The sequence below is a fragment of the Erythrolamprus reginae genome, chromosome 1, assembly GCF_031021105.1.
Source record: "Erythrolamprus reginae isolate rEryReg1 chromosome 1, rEryReg1.hap1, whole genome shotgun sequence".
In the NCBI taxonomy this organism is placed as follows: Eukaryota; Metazoa; Chordata; class Lepidosauria; order Squamata; family Dipsadidae; genus Erythrolamprus; species Erythrolamprus reginae.
Genome location: NC_091950.1, coordinates 157,207,998 through 157,229,426, shown reverse-complemented (window position 1 = coordinate 157,229,426; position 21,429 = coordinate 157,207,998). Strand labels below are relative to the sequence as shown.

The following is a 21,429-nucleotide window of genomic DNA, read 5'->3' as shown; positions in this document are numbered from 1 at the left end:
CTCACTTCATCTCCAGGTTCCCGTCTCCGGGAGCAGAGGCAATCACTGCTCTCAGGAGTCCTTGGCCTCCAGGTCTATTGTATGCCTTCCCTCCAATTCCAATTCTGCCAGACGTGATCAACAAAATCCTCCTGGAGAAGGCCCGAGTAATTCTGATTGCCCCTCACTGGCCTCGCAGGCCCTGGTTCGCGGACCTCCAACAATGTCCGTCCAGGACCCCTGGCGACTCCCCGTTTCGGAGGATATGTTGCGACAGGGGGCCTCCTTCCATCCAGACCCAGAGTGGTTCCACCTCACCGCCTGGTTATTATCCGGAGGGACTTAGACCTGCGAGGGTATGACCCGGACACAGTGGAAATCATCCTGAAGTCTAGAAGAGGGTCTACCAACCGGATCTACGACCATACTTGGTCCAAATTCCATCAGTGGTGCTTGCAGGAGGGCTTATCTCCCCTGTGTCTTCCCATCCACAGGATAATCACCTTCCTCATGAAAGGCTCCCACCAAGGCCTCTCTACCAGCACCATCCGCCGACACCTGGCCGCCATCTCTTCCGTCTTGGCGGGGCCTCGCAGGCAGCCCCTCCGCTCCCTTCCAGAAATCCAAGAATTTCTAAGAGGAGTGGCCAACCTCAGGCCTTCTAAGATCCACAGATATCTCACCTGGGACTTGCCACGGGTTCTCCACTCTCTTACTCAGGCACCTTACGAACCCCTGAACTCTGCGTCCCTCAGGTACCTATCCTTCAAGGTAGCATTCCTGGTGGCGATTACATCCGCCCGACGCATATCTGAGTTGGCAGCCCTTTCTATCAGACAGGACCTTTGTCAGTTTCACCAGGACAAGGTGGTTCTGCGACTGGACCCCACCTTTCTACCAAAGGTCAGTTCCATGTCCCACAGATCTCAGGATATCATATTACCTTCCTTCTGCCTCCAACGAGAGCATCCCCTGGCAACTAGATGGCACACTCTGGATCTCACTAGAGCGCTAAAGGTTTATATCCAACGCACAAGATCCATCCGGAGGTCTGAAGCACTCTTCATAGCCTACCATCCCAGATCCTTGGGATCCAGAGTGTCTTCTACAGTAATAGGTCGTTGGATCAGAGGGACCATCTCTAATGCCTACGAGACAGCTTCCCTTTCCATTCCAAGGAATATTACAGCGCATTCCACCAGAAGTGCTGCCACATCTGCCGCTTGGGCGACTCAGGCTCCGTTGGAAGAAGTCTGCAAAGCAGCCACTTGGGCCTCGCCAAATTCCTTCATCAACGATTCGTACGCATCAGCGGACGCTGCCTTCGGCAGAAGAGTACTCCAATCCGTTATCTCTCACGATAGCAATGTACTCCCACCCTAGGGACCTATCTCTTGGGTATGTCCCATGTGACTGCTGGACCCACTCCTTCAGTACGGAGAATAGGCGTTGATTGCTTACCTGAACGCCTCTTCTCGTACGGTGAGTGGGTACAGCAGTCACTTCCCTCCCTTTGTGTGGTCTTCTTTACCTTCTATTCTATTTTCTTATAACACATGAGAGTTGAACATTAAAGAGCTTCACTACTGAGCCTAGTCTATGGATTCGCGAATTCTGGGGAAGGGGCGGATCCAGCAGTCTTTTTTAATACTAGGCTCAGTTCCAACGGATTGGACAGGAGCAACCCATGTGACTGCTGTACCCACTCACCGTACGAGAAGAGGCGTTCAGGTAAGCAATCAACGCCTAGTTCCTTGCTAAATCTGCTCTCACGCTGTTCTTTATTCACTCCTTCATGGCAGAATATGTTGTAACCTTTGATCGCACAAGAAATCCTTCACCACTGTTATCTTCCCCAAATATAACAAGAGAAATAATTAAAGTACGAATAAAACCAAGTGTTGGAAAAATGAGCCGTTCCAGGTAGGATGATGATTAGACGAGTTGATAGACTGATTACAGAAACATCTTGAAAAAGCATGAGTACATTATTTACACATATTAGATATGGTCAGCAGTGCTTTTCTGGTTAAGAGTGACTCTAGTCAGTCTCAAGTGGCAGTGATTCTTAGTTCTCCGTACTGAAGGAGCGGGTCCAGCAGTCACATGGGTTGCTCATGTCCAATCCGGTGGAACTGAGCCTAGTGTTAAAAAAGCTTGCCGGATCCGCCCCTTCCCCAGAATTCGCTCAGTTCGCATATCCTGCGGTTGTATTGTGATAGCTCGTTCAACATTCTAACACCTTCCCTTCGATCTTTCCCTTCAAAAGTAGTAAGATTTATTTGTTCTTATTTATTTACTTGCACTAATAGCGCCAGCCGTTTGTGGCTCGGCTTTTTTTCTTGGGAGAAGTTGCGGTTTCGTTTTCCCCCGGCTGTCTTGCCGTGTACGATCCCCGCTGCCGCTTGTGGATTCTTTTAATCCTTTGGCCTGGAGGTCTTGGTGCAAGTATTGATTCATTGCTAAATTATTGTATTATTGATAAAGGGCTTAAGAAATACCTCCTGCGGAGTGAGACGCTTGTTCTAGTCTCCTGGACTTAGTCGATCGCTTCCCCTTTAAGAACTTCCATTACGGAGCGATTTTTCGGCGCGAAGGCCTTCGCGCCCTTTTTAAAATTAGGTCTCTCGTGTTGGCCTCCTGCCAGCCGCGTAGGCCTCAGTCCACCGCGTGGATCCCGGAGTGGGCTTTGGGACGCTCAGGCTTAATTCTCCACCGGCTAAGCCTCCAACCAGAGTGCCTTGGTTACTTTAATTAAAGTTTAGGGAGGCTGGCCACGCTGTATTTGGGGGCACGAACTCTGGGTTTGCCCAGATTGTCCTCAAGTCTCAGCAGCTCCGAGGCCTCGGAGCAGGATCCATTCCTCTTGGGAAGCCTTTGAAATTCTTCTCCCTAATTATTCAGTTATTTGGCTCAGCCTGGTCTTCTGCTAATTGTCAGACTATGGCTACCTTTCCCAAGAGAGGCACAACTAAAGGTCCCAGAGAGGCCAGGCCTACAGGCGATGAGATTACCAGTATCCCCCAGGCCTCGACCTCCTCTTCTTCAGGGGCCCGCCCCTCGACCAAGGTCACCAGGGCTGAGAAGAGAAGGGACCTAGCCCTACAAAGAATCCATGATAAATCAGCAAAGCGTTTGAAAGTACAGGCCCAAGTACTCAGTAGTCAAGACCCCCCAGAGGCTTCTAGTCTGCCTCCTTCTGGGGTCCCTGTGTTATCTCTGGATGAGCCAAACCTAGACAGACCCCAACCTAACCTATGGGGAATAGGTCCAGAGGAACCAGATATTATTGAAGATTCCCCCCAGCCAGGATCCTCCCAGGCCTTCAGGGATTCTTCTGCCATTCCTGCTGATATTTCTAGTTTACCTCCTGAATTCCAATCTATCTTTTCTGTGTTGTCCAAGGCCATTGATGCTAAACTCTCTACCATCAATGAGCTTCCCTTACCTCCTCCTCCTCCTCGTCCCTCCCGCCCCTTGGGTTCTTTCCCAGCGGTTAGAGCTCCTATTCAGGATGATTCAGATTCCTCTCAGGACGAATATGAGGATATGGAGGAGGATGAGGATCCCTTTCAAGGCCTCTCAGATGATGAGGAATCCCAAATAAAGGTGCCTTCTCCAATTACTATTTTTCCTTCTCAATTGTTCAAATCTCTCCTCCTCAAAGCTAGAATTTCTACAGGATTGGCGGCCCAGGAGAAACAGGCCTCCACATCCACTGACCCCCCGGAGGAGAACTTACCTTACTTCACAGAGGAACAGGAGGATAACGAGGTAATTCCTATGCCTAAATTGTTTAAAGATGCCTTACTTAAACAGTGGGATTTCCCAGCCTCTGGGCTTAATCCCTCAACCAAGGATAGAAAATTGTACAAACTTTCCTCTTCCTATGAGGAGCTCCTATCTTTTCCAAAACCGGATGAACCGGTCAAGATCCTTCACTCGGCGGCTGCTGTGCCAGGCGAAGCAGAGGAAGTCCTCCGCCCAGAGGACAAGCGGATTGAACAAATGCTCAAAAGAGGATTCACCGCAGATTCCTGGGCCATTAAAAGTTCTGCAGCGGCTTCCTTTTTCTCCAGAGCCATGCTTCTCTGGCTTCGCCAACTTCAACAGCATATTCCTCCCGATGACTTGAGAGGTCAACAAGACTTCAACAAGGTCTTTGCAGCTGCTCAGTACGTGGCTGATGCCACTTTACAATCTACTAGATTTTCTGCTAAGTCTATTGCAGCTTCTACAACAGCAAGAAGACTCCTATGGATTCGCCCTTGGCAAGCGGGAGTACGCCAGAAGTGGCAGTTATCCCTGGGACCCTTAAAGCGCGACCTTCTTTTCGGTGATCTTCTGGATCCACTCCTCACGGAAACCACGGACAAGAAGAAAGTTTTGGGTCCAACCACCAAAAAGGCTACCAAAACGCAGTCCTTTCGTCGCCCAGGGCGTCAGCAAGACCAAGCGGCTTCCTATCAGAGATCTCCAGGTCAGTATTCCCCCCGTTTTCGTTCCCAAGGTAGGAACTCCAGGGGCAGAGGGTTTCGCTTCCAAAGGGGAGCGTCCTCTAACAGGGCTTCAAAGAAACCTAGATGGTAATTTTTCCTCAATTCCCATAGGTGGTCGCCTGGCCCATTTCGCCTCTAATTGGCGTCTCACCTCCAAGGACCCCTGGGTCATTGACACTGTTCAAACAGGCCTTCTTTTAGAATTTATCTCTCCCCCCCCGAAACGTTTCATTTCCTGCCCTTCTCCCAGGTCCTCCTCAGATTGTAACCGTATGGAGGAGGCCATTTCCCACTTATTGTCCATCAGAGCCATCCAACCGGTTCTTCCCGGTCAGAAGGGTCTAGGTTTTTATTCCATCCTATTTATGGTTCCAAAATCCTCCGGAGGTTGGAGAGCTATTTTGGATTTAAAGAAGCTGAACCTATTCATCAAATATAGGAAGTTTAAGATGCACTCCTTATCATCTATTTTGGCCGCCATCCACACGGGAGATTTCATGGTCTCTTTAGACCTTACTGAGGCTTACCTCCACATTCCTATAGCCAAATGCCACAGAAAATTTTTGCGTTTCTCCTTTCAAGGCAAGCATTTCCAGTATAGGGCGATGCCATTTGGCCTTTCCTCGGCCCCTCGGGTTTTTACAAAGCTCTTGGGGTCCCTGGCGGCCTATATCCGGGCGTCTCCCATTCACATTTTATGTTATCTTGATGATATTTTGATTCATGGGAACTCCCTAGAGAAAGTGAAAACAGACCTTTCTGTCACCATGTCAGTCCTTCAGGACCATGGATTTTCCATCAACTTTGATAAAAGTCATCTCCAACCTTCCACATCCATTTTACACCTGGGATCCATTATTAATTCAGAATCCTCCCAGGTCTTTCTCTCTCCCGAGAGAAAATTCAGTATAGGGGAGTTAATTTCTTGCATTCTATCTAAACCTTCAGTATCCATAGTATCCCTGTCTTCCCTTTTGGGGAAGATGGTGTCATGCATAGGCATCATTCCCTGGGCTCGCCTTCATGCTAGGGAACTACAGTGGCTCCTATTACCCTTTCAGAGATCGGGGCACAGCAACTCAAATCGTCGCATTGTCATCCCTCCAAGGGTTCGCAGATCCTTCAAGTGGTGGAAGTCTCCGGCCATGGACAAAGGATCCCCGTTCAGGTGCCCGGATCAATTTGTCATCACCACAGATGCCAGTCTATCGGGATGGGGCGCCCACGCCCAGGGGATGATAGCCCAGGGCACGTGGTCCCCGGAGGAAGCTTCCAAGCCAATCAATTGGCTAGAGTTTAGAGCCGTTTCCCTGGCTCTGAAGCATTTCTCTCCTCGCATTCCCAACCGGCACGTTCTCATTCTCACCGACAACATTGCCACAAAAAGCCATATCTGCAGACAGGGGGGCACGAGATCCAAAGCCCTCATGAGGGAGGCCCTCAAGTTAGGCCTTTGGGCGGAAAAACATCTTCGGTCGCTCCTAGCCGACCACATCTCGGGGAGCCTCAACGTCCAGGCGGATTGGCTATCTCGAGCAACGATAGACCCAGGAGAGTGGAACCTCCATCAGGACCTGTTCCATCAAATCAGCCTCAGATTCGGCCTACCAGTCCTGGATCTCTTCGCGACCAATGCGAACGCCCAACTCCCTCGCTTCTTTTCCAGATTTCCATCCCCGGGAGCGGAAGCAATCAATGCCCTCCGGAGCCCATGGCCTCCAGGCCTACTCTACGCATTCCCTCCAATTCCAATTCTCCCGGATGTGATTCACAAGGTCCTCACCGAGAGGGCCCGAGTAATCTTAATCGCCCCTCATTGGCCCCGCCGGCCCTGGTTCGCGGATCTCCAACAGTTGTCCGTCCAGGACCCTTGGCGACTCCCCGTTTCGGGGGATATGCTGCGGCAGGGGGCCTCATTCCATCCAGACCCGGAGTGGTTCCACCTCACCGCCTGGCTGTTATCAGGAGAGACTTAGAACTGCGTGGTCACGACCCCGATACAGTGGAGGTCATTTTAAAGGCCAGAAGGGGTTCGACCAATCGAATCTACGACCACACGTGGTCCAAGTTTCACCAGTGGTGTCTACAGGAAGGCCTTTCTCCCCTGTGCATTCCCATACACAGAATCATTTCCTTCCTTATGCAAGGTTTCCATAAAGGACTTTCCACCAGCACCCTCCGGCGTCATCTGGCGGCAATTTCCTCTGTCCTGGGGGGCCCCCGCAGACAGCCTCTCCGATCCTTCCCAGAGGTTCAGGAATTCCTCAAGGGCATAGCCAACCTTAGACCTTCCAAGGTCCACAGGTATCCATCCTGGGATTTGCCACGGGTTCTCCACTCCCTCACGCAGGCACCATACGAGCCCCTAAAATCGGCATCCCTCAGATACCTATCCTTTAAAGTAGCATTTCCGGTGGCTATTACCTCTGCCCGACGCATTTCGGAGCTGGCTGCCCTCTCAATCAGACAGGACCTTTGTCAATTCCATCAGGACAAGGTAGTCTTGCGACTGGACCCCACCTTCTTACCCAAGGTCAGTTCCATGTTCCACAGAACTCAGGATATTGTCCTACCTTCTTTCTGCCTCCAACGAGACCATCCCTTGGCAATTAGATGGCACACCCTGGATCTCATTAGAGCGCTGAGAATCTATATCCAACGCACAGGACCCTTTCGGAGGTCAGAAGCACTTTTTATAGCCTATCACCCCAGAGTCATGGGTGCCAAAGTGTCTTCAACAGTGATAGGCCGTTGGATCAGAGGGACTATATCTAAGGCCTATGAGTCGGCCTCCCTCTCAGTTCCAAGGAACATCACAGCGCATTCCACCAGGAGCGCAGCCACTTCGGCCGCTTGGGCAACTCAAGCCCCGTTGGAGGAGGTCTGCAAAGCAGCCACTTGGGCCTCGCCAAATTCCTTCATCAGGCACTACAAGATTGATTCATATGCTTCAGCGGACGCTGCCTTCGGCAGAAGGGTACTCCAATCCGTTATCTCTCACGATAGCAATCTAATCCCACCCTAGGGACCATCTATTGGGTATGTCCCATGTGACTGCTGGACCCGCTCCTTCAGTACGGAGAATAGGCGTTGATTGCTTACCTGAACGCCTCTTCTCGTACGGTGAGCGGGTACAGCAGTCACTTCCCGCCCTTGTATGTGTCTTCTTTACTTTCCTATAACCTTCTTCCTCTAACAATGAGAGTTGAACACTACAGAGCTTCACAGCTGAGCCTAGTCTATGGATTCGCGAATTCTGGGGAAGGGGCGGATCCGGCAAGCTTTTTTAACACTAGGCTCAGTTCCACCGGATTGGACATGAGCAACCCATGTGACTGCTGTACCCGCTCACCGTACGAGAAGAGGCGTTCAGGTAAGCAATCAACGCCTATTTTCCCAAGAATGTTTCTATGCAGAGGAATAGATACTCTTACACATAATACCAGTATGTAGACATTAATCAAACCTAGTGTAATGTTATAATTCTACTAGTTATAACACTGTGCTTGAACGTAATAAGTTTACATTTAAAATTTGGTATCTATGTATTTTTAATTATTTTGTGCAATAGGACACTTAAATGTGTCAGGATTTTTGCACCATAGTCTAAGGTAGTAGAGTAGGGAACTTTAGTCTCTCAAGATGTTATTGAACTACAATTGGCCATGCTATGTTTTATGGATTTGTTGATAGGTAAGTGATGGGATATGGGATAAATATTTGCAATCTTAGAGGGAATGAAGATTCACTACATTTGTTTATACTTGTGATTGAGGTTGGAAGTCACTTATGTATTTCTTTTCTTTTTATTATATTCATATTTTTTGTTTCTTCTCACTTTCTTTTTTATTGCTGTTTTTACATTTTTCTGTTCTCCTGTGTTTCTTTAAGTTTAGCTTGCATTAGATTTTACCATTATAATCAAAATTATTAATAAACATTTAACACATACACATACAAACACACACTGAACCAGTTGACCTAGCTGAAATGCTATAGGTTCACTAGTACCAATCTAGCATGAATGGGTTAATGTTACTTAGATTACATATTAAAGTATTACTATAAGTGCCAGAAAATAGAATAATCTCTGGTTTTTTAATGTGTGTTAGCAGTCACCAGTGGAGTAACTCTGGGCATGAAGATAGTGCCCAATTGAACTGTAGCTTTTCAAATTAGCTGGAAAGTGGTGGATTTGAGGGTCAGTTTTATTCCTCACCTGTAGCCATCACCCCTTTCTATAACTTTTCCTCCATTGTTGAGGAAGAAACACTGACAGGCGTGTCTGTCCAAATGTCATCTCTCTCAAGAGAGAAGGACAGGGGAAATGAATGGGCTTTCTGTCCTCTGATTTTTCCTACTACAGTATCTCTCTTTGGTAGCATTTTCTAATTTTGCGTAGAAGGGAAGCCTCAGAAGTCTACTATTTTCTTCCCTTGCTGTTCCAAATTTCCCTCCAAAAGATCATTGCTCTCTTCTCAGAATCTTTTCTTATGGTTATGCTATCCATTAACAGTGATGTGGAGGCAAATTTGATTCAAACAACATACTGTTTCAAGGGCTAGTGGTTTGATTTTTTTTAAATTATAGGAATAAATAGCAACTAGTCCCTTAAATGGGGGAAATGAAAATAAATGATGCCAAGGCAAACACTCCAAAAGAAGTAGCTTCTAAGGGTGTTACCTTCACTGAAAATCTCCCTTCTTTTGCAAGTATGTGAAACATGGGTATCCCAGTACATTTGCTCAAGTGTGGTTGGAAGTTGAGGCCTACTTCTAGTCTCTAGACCAAGGGCCTCCAACCTTGGCAACTTTAAGACTTGTGGACTTCAATTCCCAGAGTTCCTCAGCCAGCAAAGTCTTAAAATTGTCAAAGTTGGAGACCTCTGGTCTAGACGTTTCAGACGTGTTGTTTTAATATTCCATTTGTGCATTATTCTTATGCCTTAATATTAAATACTTTGATCATTTGATGATAAACAATACTCAAAGTAATAATGATTATCTTTAATTATCATTAACCATCATACTTCCACTACTTTGTACCTACAAAGAATATATTGTGCTAGAGCAGATGGCAATTTGTATAGCTGCCGGTATAAAGTGCTTTTCTCTTAAACTGCCCTGATGGTTCCATGATCCTTTGTTCCACTGTCTAATAAGACTTTAGATTAGTGGGAGAAATTGTACAATTGGATTGGGTGGGAAAAGAGGGAGACTAGCAGTAAAGAAATATAATGTACTGTATAGTAAAAAGAATTGTAAAAGATTAATTTTCATGCATATAGGGAATGGTAAATGTTTAACACTGTTTGTATGTTGTTTGTATGTTGGTATGTCAAATAAACTTTACAAAAATTTTAAAAAAAGACTTTAGATTAGCATTAAAAGTACAACTGCAGAGCTTAAGTTGGGAATGTTCTTTCAGAATTCTTGAACAGTCAGTGAAAAGCAGCATGATAGCAAACCTGATCATTTCCAAAATAAGAGATGTGTGGCAACTGGACCCAATTTCCAATAAAAGGCAGACTAAACATTTCCCTTATAAAGAGCAAGCAAGAAGAACACTGCAAAAGAATTTGAATATTGTTTTTACAAAAAGGTTTCTTGCTGTTAAAGCTCAACTGTCCCTGGAATTCTCTGGAATTCTTTTGTTAGGGTTTCTAATGTTTCTGGAAAAGAATGATTTATCAGGAAGTTTCAAATTCTTCTGAGCTAGCTCCATTGGTTCCATTCTTTGACTTTTGCATTATGTCTGACATTGTGATAATTGGTGCATATTTAATGACTGCATGGTTTGTCCCTGAATATTAACCCTTTCCTGTAACTTCCTTTTTTCCCTCTTTTTATTTTATCAGGTTTCTCTTCTGCTTGAAGACTTGCAGCCATGGCTCTGGACAAATACCTGCTCTTTAATGTGAGTACCCAGATAGCAGCCTTCTGCTGTCTGTGGCCAGGACCTCTGAACATCAACTGAAAGGTCTGACAGCCCATTCATCCTTTTGCCTTCTCCCTTCTAAAATCATCCATCTGCCCAGTCACCCATGTCAATTTGCTATGACATACATCAGCGTTGATGAGAGGCAGGAACACTCTCGGGTAATTTTGAGCTGCCAGAATAATCAGCTGTATGTGCAACATGGCTTCAAGGAGTTCTCAATTAGCAACATGCATCCCTTAAAGAACATGGACACTCATATTTTCACCGGAGACTTTAATCCCGTAAATAAAGGAGGCAACAATGTAGGAACCCATCTGTATCAGAGCATGGAAAATCTACACTGGGCCACAGTAGCTGATCCACACTGTCATCCTCACTGTGGAAGTGTAGGCAATAAACTTGTCTTTCATTGCAAAGGTGCAGCCCATTCTTCTGTGTGTTCCATGGGAGATTCCTTAACTCTCGGTTCACCTGAACGTTACCGACACTTCTCCCTTCCGTCAGAAAAAGAGATCCCTTCAACACAAGATATAGCCATTTCCTCTTGTGCCAAAGTGCCTCCATGGTTTCTTTCCTCCATAAGTGGAGATGCCAAAAAAATCCTGAAAGAAAAACTTAGAATTCACAGTAGTAAAGCTCCTGAGATTTGCAAGCCCCTCAGAGCTCAGCCTTCGGTTGCAAAGGAATGTTCCCAATGCGGGACCTGCCAGCAATACAAGAACGGTTGCACCATATTTGTGCAGCATGCCACTCTTGCTCATTCCCCATGGATGGCACTGGAGAGGCAACGGCCTTGCTTCCATAGTAGGCTAACTAGCCCAGAAGACATCAAGCAAGAAGCCCAGAGAATGTTGCAGATCAGGAGGCAGAATAGTTCCCCCAACTTGCCCCTTCATTGTGCCCGTGATAGCCAGAAAGTGATCAAATCTCAAACTATGGGTTCATTAAATGGGGAGGGAGAGAGAGGAGACTGCAAAAGGACTCCAGAAGAGAGCAAAAATGCTGATGGCCAAGGGAGGCTCTACATCCCAACTTTTGAAGAGTTCAAGAGGATGAGAAGCAAGGAAATTGCGAAGGATAAAATGGAAGGAACACAAACATTGGAGGAAAAAAGAAACCAGGATCAGGATCATGCTAAAGGAGTGGTTTCAGCCATAGATGATGATGATGACGACGAGGTGTTTCACGAAAACAGCCAGAATACTTCCAGGTTTATTGGCTGTGAAGAAAATTCATCCACATGGGATAGAAGTTTCTGCCTAACAAATATCCCTGTGGCCAGGGATAAGATTTCCGAAATCCCAGCATCAGAAACTGTGCCAGTTCCCATCTGTTCTAGCCCAGTTCCAAGATCACCGCTGCAACCTGCTGCGGCATTTAAGAAGGAGGGCAAGAAAGATTTTGCGGAAGGAGAAAAGCCAGGATTGGATGCAAGAAATGTCATGGAGACGCTCCATTGCACTGGACAATCTCTGGTGGCTGAAAATCCATCATCTTGCTGCCCGCTGCTGTTAGAAGCAACAGATATTTCCAGTTATGGAGCTAAACTTCAAAAAATGAAGGATGAATTTATAGGCACTGCTCTGGACCTCATTAAAAAGAGGTAATCATTTTTATTAGGGATACTGAGGAAAGTTTAAGTCTGAAGGAATTTAGTAATTTCTAACACTTTTTCTATTTGTATGCTGTGGAGGTGAAGTAGATAGGTTTTGACAGGGGGGACATGATCGAAACATTTAAATATGTTAAAGGGTTAAATAAGGTCCAGGAGGGAAGTGTTTTTAATAGGAAAGTGAACACAAGAACAAGGGGAAAGATCAAAAGCAATGTGAGAAAATATTATTTCACTGAAAGAGTAGTAGATCCTTGGAACAAACTTCCAGCAGACGTGGTTGGTAAATCCACAGTAACTGAATTTAAACATGCCTGGGATAAACATATATCCATCCTAAAATAAAACACAGGAAATAGTATAAGGGCAGACTAGAAGGACCATGAGGTCTTTTTCTGCCGTCAGTCTTCTATGTTTCTATGTTTCTCTGTTTGACTAGTGTGAATATTGATGTCCTGGATAACATCCTTCTAGACCAGTGGTTCTCAATCTTTCTAATGCCGTGACCCCTTAATATAGTTCCTTGTGTTGTGGTGACCCCCAACCATAAGTCTAGCTCCAATTCTCCCAACAAAGCTTTAAGGTGATTGGCAGGAAGGTCAGAGGGACAACTCCACTGTAAACGCCTGATTGGTTGGATTGTAAAAATATGCTCCAAGGCGCCAGAAATCCTCTACTTACGACCACATTGTCTTTTCCCATGGTCTTAGGAGACCCCTGTGAAACAGTCATTTGACCCCCAAAGGGGTCCCGACCCCCAGGTTGAGAATCACTGTTCTAGACTTTTAGAAAGTTTCTTCTCAGGTAATCATAGAACTTCAATCCAAGAAGCAGGGTTGGTGTCATGTGAATTTATACTGTAGAACAAACAAAGTTTTTGTTTAAAAGAAACAGCTTCAAGTTGTGCTTCGATGAGAATTTTGTACCGTATTACTGCAGCTTAGTTCACATTTCAGGCCAAACCACAAAGAAACTTGGCATGATGTGCAAACCTCGGCTTTTGGCTTATCATTCTTGATTAATATACATAACAGGTTAACACAGTTTGTGAGCCCAATCTTTATTTGATGCAGGAAGGATTTATCTCATAACTGAAAGAGTAAAGAGCGGGTTACATCTCTTCCTCTATTTGTTTGTGTGTTTAAGCAAATTGAAGTAACTGGAATTTATTTCATGACTCTGTCCTATTAACACTCATGACATATGTTGCATATAAAATGCAGGGATCTCCATGGAGTAGGGGTGGAGGGATAAAAGTGCCAAAGGGAACATGACCTGGCAGTCAGAGCTCTGCTACTTGTATGTGTTCTGTGAGAGTGCACATATCAAAGGGCATGGACTTCATTCTGTCTTTTTTAACCCCCTGCAGAGACTGCTGATGCAATGCTACGCTAAGATTGAACACTGTAAACAGCCTAGCTTCTCCCTGGCCTCTTCTTGTCTGTCAAAGTGACAGTTAACATATCACTTGCCATTTAAATCCTGGAATGAAATCCATCTTAGCGATAGCTAGCAGAAACAAGTCACTTTAAAAATATGGGTTTATTACAGTCTTAACCAGTGCCACAACTGACAGTATTTTTGCGGGTCTGGATAACATGGCAAGGCAACGTTGAAAAACTTTCCCGAAGCCTCCCAAATTGATTGGAGGAAGAGATGCTGGGGATTCCAGGGGAGCCTAGAGAAAGGCCAGTCTTGTTCTGAAAACTTGAATATGCATTAGGTAAGGTTATATTAAGCAAGATCAGTTCCTGTTTTAAACATGGGGGGGGCATTCAGAGTGACATCTAGATTAATCTCAGCTGTATGAAACAGTCTTAGAGCAGGGATGTCAAACTCAATTTCATTGAGGGCTACATCAGGGTTGTGTTTAACCTTGGCGGCCTGAGGTGGGTGTGGCCAACTGCTCATTCATGTCAGGGGTGCCTATGGCGGCCCAAGCGCGCTACCTTATACACTTCGAACATCTGGAAAGCCTCCTCAATATTTATTGAAATAATAAATATGAATATGAATTGAGCCAATTTGCGATAGAAATTAAGGTCCCAGGCTAGAAACTAGGGAAATGTGAATTCTAGTCCTATATCAGGCATGAAAGCTATCTGGGTGATGATGATGGTCACTCTCTCTCAACCCAGTTCACTTCACAGGCATAGTTCCCTCTAAGTTGAGCAGTGAGCAATCGCTCACTTAAAAATCATCATCAACTCAGAGTTTTCCAAACCTGCCCAGAAGCCGAGAGGGAAGGAGAGAGAGAGGAAGAGAGGAAGAGAGAGAAACAGATAGAAAAAAGAGAGAAAGGAAAAGAGAAAGAAAAAGAATGGGAGTAAGGAAGAGGGAAAGAAAATCAAAATCTAGTTTGAAACTAGCTCAACTATTTAAGCGGCATTTTGATATTGATAGAGTTGCCCTATTATGAGCTCGCTGTTATAGACACACAGTACAGTATTTTATTTTGAAATTCTCTGAGGCAAAACAGGGTGGGTTTTTTATTTGTTTGTTTGTTTATTTATTTGTTTATTTATTTATTTATTTATTTATTCTGTGCCGCCCAGTCCCGAAGGGACTGCCGCTCAGACACTATACTTTTCCGCCCACCCCCCAAAAAAATTAGAGGGAACACTGTTCACAGGTGGTTGTTGTGGGGAAATAGGAGGAACAAATATTAGGTAAACTTGCTGCCTTGAGTTATTTACAAAAATAGTAATAAAGTTTTTTAAAAAAAAATCTAAATCAAATGTAAAAACTGAATACTGTATTTCTTAAGCATTGATATTATTTCTGTGGTTCTAATCTGAGTGGTTCCTCCCTCTCACCCTCAATCTTCCATGCCTTGGGTCTCGGTACACTATTTGCTCATTATTTATGGATGAGAAATTATACGTGACATCTCCATGATTTAGGGAGCACTTTGTGATGATGGAACAGAGATTTTATTCTTTCTCAGGATAAATAAAATATCCAAGAATAACAAAAGAAGAGAATATGAGCTAGTTTGTTACCATTCTATCTTAAGGAGCTTACCTTTTTCAAATTACCATAATTTCAATTAGCAATGTCACCAGAGGTACCTTGTTTAAATAACCTGTACAGGAGGGAGAGATAAAACATTTGCTGTTTCCTCAGTCAGTACAAATAAATTTACATTTTGAATACAACTATTTGTTCCTGGCACAGTTAATTAGTTAAATGTAAATCAGTTATATCTTTCCAACAGAGTATTTTATTTTCTACTTTGTGAATGGTATTAATTGGATTTTGTCCCTTTTCTCACAGCTGCACTGCTGAAACTACCCTTGACCCCCCTTCCCCCAAATCCTGTGAAGTTCAGAAAGCAAATCACACTTTTGTGGAAGACTGTCATCAATCCACAGTGAGTTACTTGGCGTGGGCAACAGGTCACATATGATAATGGATGCATCATGATTTGAATGATGTTATTTAGACACTTGCATGAGTGATGCAAACTCTCTTTTCCAAAGCACCAAAAGATAAGACAAGAAACAGTGGTTGGAAACTAACCAAGGAAAGCAGCAACCTAGAACTAAGGAAAAATGCCCTAACTGTAAGAGCAATCAACCAATGGAACACTTGCCTTCAGAAGTTGTGGGTGCTCCATCACTGGAGGCTTTCAAAGAGAGATTGGATAGCCCTTCATCTGAAAGGGTTTAGGGCAGTGTTAGTGAACCTTTTTTTTCCTCAGGTGCCAAAAGTGCATGTGCACATTCTATTGCACACGCATGAGTGCCCACACCCATAATTCAATGTCTGGGGAAGGCAAAAACGGCTTCCCCTGCTCACCCTGGAGGCTTCCCTTGAGCCTGAGGAGAGTGAAAATGCCCCAGTAGCCCTCTGGAAGCTGAAAACACCTTCCCAGAGCCTCCGCATAAGCCAAAAATCAGTCGGCCAGAGCGCATATGCATACTGGAGCTAAACTAGGGCTTGACTCGCATGCCGGTAGATATACAGGGTGCGTTCCAAAAATAATGCAATTATTATTTTTTAAAGTAATTTATTGCACAGATTTGCACAAACACTTAAAATTCCTCAAAGTACAGTGGTACCTCATTTTACGAACGCCTCTTCTAATGAACTTTTCAAGATAAGAACCCGGTGTTTAAGATTTTTTTGCCTTTTCTTCCTAACTATTTTCACCTTACGAACCCAAGCCACTGCTGCTGAGATGAAGGGGTTTCTTTTTCCCCCCTTTTTTGAAGAAAGAAAAGGGAGGGGCGGCTTGGAGGGGGAAAGACTGCATTTTAAAAACTAGGAGAACAGTGTGCTTGCAGGCACTGAAAGAGTGTCTTTTGAAGAAAGAAAAGGGAGGGGCGGCTTGGAGGGGGAAAGACTGCATTTTAAAAACTAGGAGAACAACGTGCTTGCAGGCACTGAAAGAGTGTCTTTTGAAGAAAGAAAAGGGAGGGGCGGCTTGGAGGGGGAAAGACTGCATTTTAAAAACTAGGAGAACAGCGTGCTTGCAGGCACTGAAAGAGTGTCTTTTGAAGAAAGAAAAGGGAGGGGCGGCTTGGAGGGGGAAAGACTGCATTTTAAAAACTAGGAGAACAGTGTGCTTGCAGGCACTGAAAGAGTGTCTTTTGAAGAAAGAAAAGGGAGGGCGGCTTGGAGGGGGAAAGACTGCATTTTAAAAACTAGGAGAACAACGTGCTTGCAGGCACTGAAAGAGTGTCTTTTGAAGAAAGAAAAGGGAGGGGCGGCTTGGAGGGGGAAAGACTGCATTTTAAAAACTAGGAGAACAACGTGCTTGCAGGCACTGAAAGAGTGTCTTTTGAAGAAAGAAAAGGGAGGGGCGGCTTGGAGGGGGAAAGACTGCATTTTAAAAACTAGGAGAACAGTGTGCTTGCAGGCACTGAAAGAGTGTCTTTTGAAGAAAGAAAAGGGAGGGCGGCTTGGAGGGGGAAAGACTGCATTTTAAAAACTAGGAGAACAGTGTGCTTGCAGGCACTGAAAGAGTGTCTTTTGAAGAAAGAAAAGGGAGGGGCGGCTTGGAGAGGGAAAGACTGCATTTTAAAAACTAGGAGAACAGCGTGCTTGCAGGCACTGAAAGAGTGTCTTTTGAAGAAAGAAAAGGGAGGGGCGGCTTGGAGGAGAAAAGACTGCAGAGAACAGTGTGCTTGCAGAGGCACTAAAAGAGTGTCTTTTGAAGAAAGAAAAGGGAGGGGCGCCCCCTTGCCTTTCTTCCTTCCCACTCACCCTTTAGCCTAGCCTTGCTTCTTCCACCCGCCCCCTTTAGCTGCTCCTCCCTGCTCTCTGTTCGCCTCCCTTCTAAAGTTTGGGATTTTCCTGAAGGATTTGCACGCATTATTTGCTTTTACATTGATTCCTATGGGAAACATTGTTTCATCTTACGAACTTTTCACCTTACGAACCTCCTCCTGGAACCAATTAAGTTCGTATCATGAGGTACCACTGTACTGTCCTTGGGCCTCTACACATTTTTTCAGTGACTCTGTCATGACCGGTACATGCTCTGGAAGGGGTCTTCCGGGACCTCTCGCAAGGTCTTTGTCACGGCTGATTGGATCTCTTCTATGGACGAAAAACGGGTTCCTTTCAGGTCTGCCTTAATCCGAGGGAACAAAAAGAAGTCTGCTGGGATGACATCAGGACTATAGGGGTGGGTGGGGCAGCGTTGGCACCTGGTGTTTGGCCAGGAACTCGCGGATTTGTAACACGTTGTGGCAAGGCGCGTTGTCATGATGGAGTTGCCAGGTAGCAGAGACGTCTTTTCTCATCCTGATGACCCTTTTTCGGAGCTTTTCCAGAACATCCACATAGTAGGCAGCGTTAACTGTCTGTCCTTGAGGAACAAACTCCTTATGGACCACTCCTTTACTGTCGAAAAAGACAATGAGTATTGTTCTCACTTTTGATTTGCTCATTCTTGCCTTTTTATTTATTTATTTATTTATTGGATTTGTATGCCGCCCCTCTTTTTGGGCTTGGGGGACTGGTAGGTGTGCCACTCAGAGCTTTGGCATTTTGTTTCTGGGTCGTATTCAAAAAACCTAGGTGTCATCACGAGTGATGACGTTTTCCAAATAATCAGGTGCAATTTCTATACGTTGCAAAAGTTCACTTGAAATTTCCACTTGGTTGGTCTTTTGGTCGTCTGACAACACCTTGGGCACAAGCTTGGCGCACACTTTCCTCATCGCTAAATCTTCAGTAACAATGCGAAACACAACAGCAGACGACAAGTTCAGTTCATTGGCAACCATCTTGATACTCAATCAATGGTCAGAGTCCAACAATTGTCGAACATGAGCCACATTGTTGTCAGTTTTGCTGGTTGACGGCCGCCCAGAGCATTGTTCATCGTGAACCTCTTCCCCACCCTCCTTAAAGGCCTTTAACCACCTTGAAACTTGTGAGTAGGACAGAGCAGAGTCCCCGTAAGCCTCACGAATCATTTTGTTAGTCTCCTCAAGAGATTTTTTCAGTTTAGCACAAAACTTAATTGTGTAACATTGCTCGAGCATTGATTCCATTTTTTTCATGACACGGTCAGTGCGCAGAGGTTTACAATAACTGACGTCCTGCCACTTCCACAGCTTGAAGAGCACTGTGACCTGTTTCGCGGCAAAGCTTAGCATCCCCCACTCTGCTCCAAGTGCTTCGGTCCCACTCCGACCAATAGGAGCGGTGCGGGAAATTCAATTGCATTACTTTTGGAACACACCCTGTAGCTCTGTGCCACCTTGTGGCATCCATGCCATAAGTTCACCATCACTGGTATAGGGGCTCCTGTTTGAACAAGGGGTTGGACTTGAAGACCTCTAAGGTATCTTCGAGCTTTATTATGCTAAGTACTCATTGGTGTCTTTTGAGCATTTTGATACAGATGTCATCACTTTGATGTGATCGTGGCTTCTTATAAACACTTCTGCTACCAAGGTATTGAGAGCAAATGAAGAATGATGCATTGCAGTATTGTGACACAAACTCTTTTCCTTTTGTGACCACATTACAACATTGAAATCATGCATATAAGGGGCAGACTCGTGTTTGATGGATTTAACAAATATTAACTTGCTGTGAGCATCCCTGTTGAAGTGTAATTCGCTACCCTGCGTAAAAGCTTTCTTCTGAATCCACTTCTTTACCTTCCAGAGCGCCAGCTCAAATTGCCGCAGATCAAGTTCTGACATCTCCTACGAAACCCCAGTTTTCACAAAAGTTCAGCGGGAGTGTCGACTACGGCCTCATTTCAGCGATCCAATGCCAACAGATGCTGTAAAGAGGAAACAATTAGAGTTGAAGATAGCTGCAGCCGCCCGGCACCACGCCCAGAAGCGTCGGCAAGAGAGAGAATCCAGTAAATCCCATCTTTTTCTCCTTTTTTATAACGGTTGTCATGCCTAGATGGCAACATGTAGTTGACTTTGGTTGATGTTGAAAGCATAACAAGAGCTGTGGTGGCGCAGTGGTTAGAATGCAGTACTGCAGGCTAACTCACTGCTCACTCCAGGAGTTTAATCCTGACTGGCTCAAGGTTGACTCAGCCTTTCATCCTTCTGAGGTGAGTAAAATGAGGATCCAGACTGTTGGGGGCAATATGCTGACTCTATAAACCACTCAGAGAGGGCTGTAAAGCACTATGAAACAGTATATAAATCTAAGTGCTATTGCTATAACAGTTTTCAAAGATAAAGAATTATCCATCAGCATTTGATTAATATTTGGGCTGGAAACCATTGGAACCCACAGTTGTAACCTAATTTGGGAATTGAAGAAACCATCTGAAAAAGGCAATGTCAAATCATTTCTGCACAATTATCCATCTGTCACCAGCTGCTGAGCTCATTTGTCTTGAGGTAATGGGCAAGAATACGGACGTTTCATGATCTCATGAAATGTTTCATCATTAGATGATTGCAATGGTTTTAGATTTAATTTCATGGCTTCACACATACCACATTTAGTGTTGTGATTCAGCCTGAGGCTGCTCAGGGACCGTCTGTGTCTCTGCTGGCTCCATGCCCGGAGGAGGATGACAGCGAAGAGGAGGGGGCTGAACAGGCAGACGGGGGAGAGGAAAGTCAGGAATGGGATGAAGGAGAACAGCATGAGAGCCCCACGGGGGGGGGGGGGGTTCTCTCCCTAGCCAGTAGCTTGGAGTCATTAGGTGATGAAGCACAAGCCGTCATTGACATGCGACAGAGAGGGTCAGATCAAAGAAAGGAGCAATTAAGGAAGTATTATCAGCACTGAATTAGGAACAGCTGGGCTTGGGTGTGGTCCTCCTTAGCAGGGTTTAAAAGGCAGGCAAGCCCTTGAAGCCATGTGGAGTGTTATCAGTTGGAGTTACGGTGTCCTGCTTTGTTCTGGGCGTCTCCGTTCCTGGCTTGTAGCCCAGCAGTTTGGAAGACCCATGGGAGGTGTAGGTCTGCTATCTACAGCCTCGTCTTGGCAGCAAGAATCCTGTATTGCTGCATGGACTTTTGCCTTTGTGGATATATTTGAAGATACAGCGTTTTCCTGTTTGTAAGGACATTTTCTGTTACCTGTGTTTTTCTTGAATTTTATAAACTGCCTTTGCCTTTTACCGGTGTGTCTGGCTTCTCTTTTTGGGTTGGTATTGGCTTCCGGAGTGACCCAGACAGAACATTTAGAATGTTGTATTACTGATCTTTTCTGTAAAGGTCTACAATAAGAAAATGAACATAGATACAATTGATTTGATACCACTTCCTGTCCTTTATAACAAATCTCTAAACTTGGCAGGGGTCTCCAAACTTGGCAACTTTAAGACTTTTGGTCTTCAATTCCCAGAATTTCCCAGCCAGACATTCTTAAAGTTGCCAAGGCTGGAGATCTCTGCTGCGGCTCAAGCAGAAATCTTACATGCTTTGATTAAGCATGTTCTGAAGTTGCTCCTAGTATAGTAATTAGAAAGGGAAGATGATGCCATCACAGCATCAGGCATTACCATGGAAAACAAGGAAAAAAGTATTCTGAACCAAATGGTGTAGTAATATATGATTTAATAAAACACCAGTGTAGCAGAATACTTTTTACAACCATGTACACTTTTTACAAACTTCAAACTTCCCAGCTTTAAGATTTGTGGACTTCAACTCTCAGAATTTCTCCTCCAGCCATACTAGCTCAGGAATGGGAGTTGAAGTTCACAAGTCTTAAACTTGCCAAGTTTGAAGACCCTTGCATCCCTAACCCCAGGGTCTTCAAACTTGAGAGCTTTAAGACTAGTGGATTTCAACTTTCAGAATTCCTCCTCCAGTCATGCTAGATGGAGTAATTAGAAGGCAAAAACACCCCTATTTTTACAAAAAGGGGCCATTTTCCCCCACAAAAATGGAGTGGGCAAAGAGTCTGGGAAGCCTGCAGAGAGCTCCTAGGTCAGTGATAGCGAACCTT

The 21,429-nt window shown here is 45.0% G+C and overlaps 1 protein-coding gene across 1 annotated transcript in view; it reads left to right on the top strand.

The window, feature by feature from the left end:
* Positions 1 to 21,429, top strand: part of LOC139155000 (uncharacterized) — an 88,021-nt gene that overhangs the window by 55,482 nt on the left and 11,110 nt on the right. The window contains exons 2-4 of the mRNA XM_070730177.1: positions 10,336 to 12,021; positions 15,307 to 15,403; positions 19,162 to 19,366. Of these exons, the coding sequence (XP_070586278.1) occupies positions 10,535 to 12,021; positions 15,307 to 15,403; positions 19,162 to 19,366 (1,789 nt within the window). The 5' untranslated portion in view covers positions 10,336 to 10,534. The remainder of the gene's footprint in view (positions 1 to 10,335; positions 12,022 to 15,306; positions 15,404 to 19,161; positions 19,367 to 21,429) is intronic.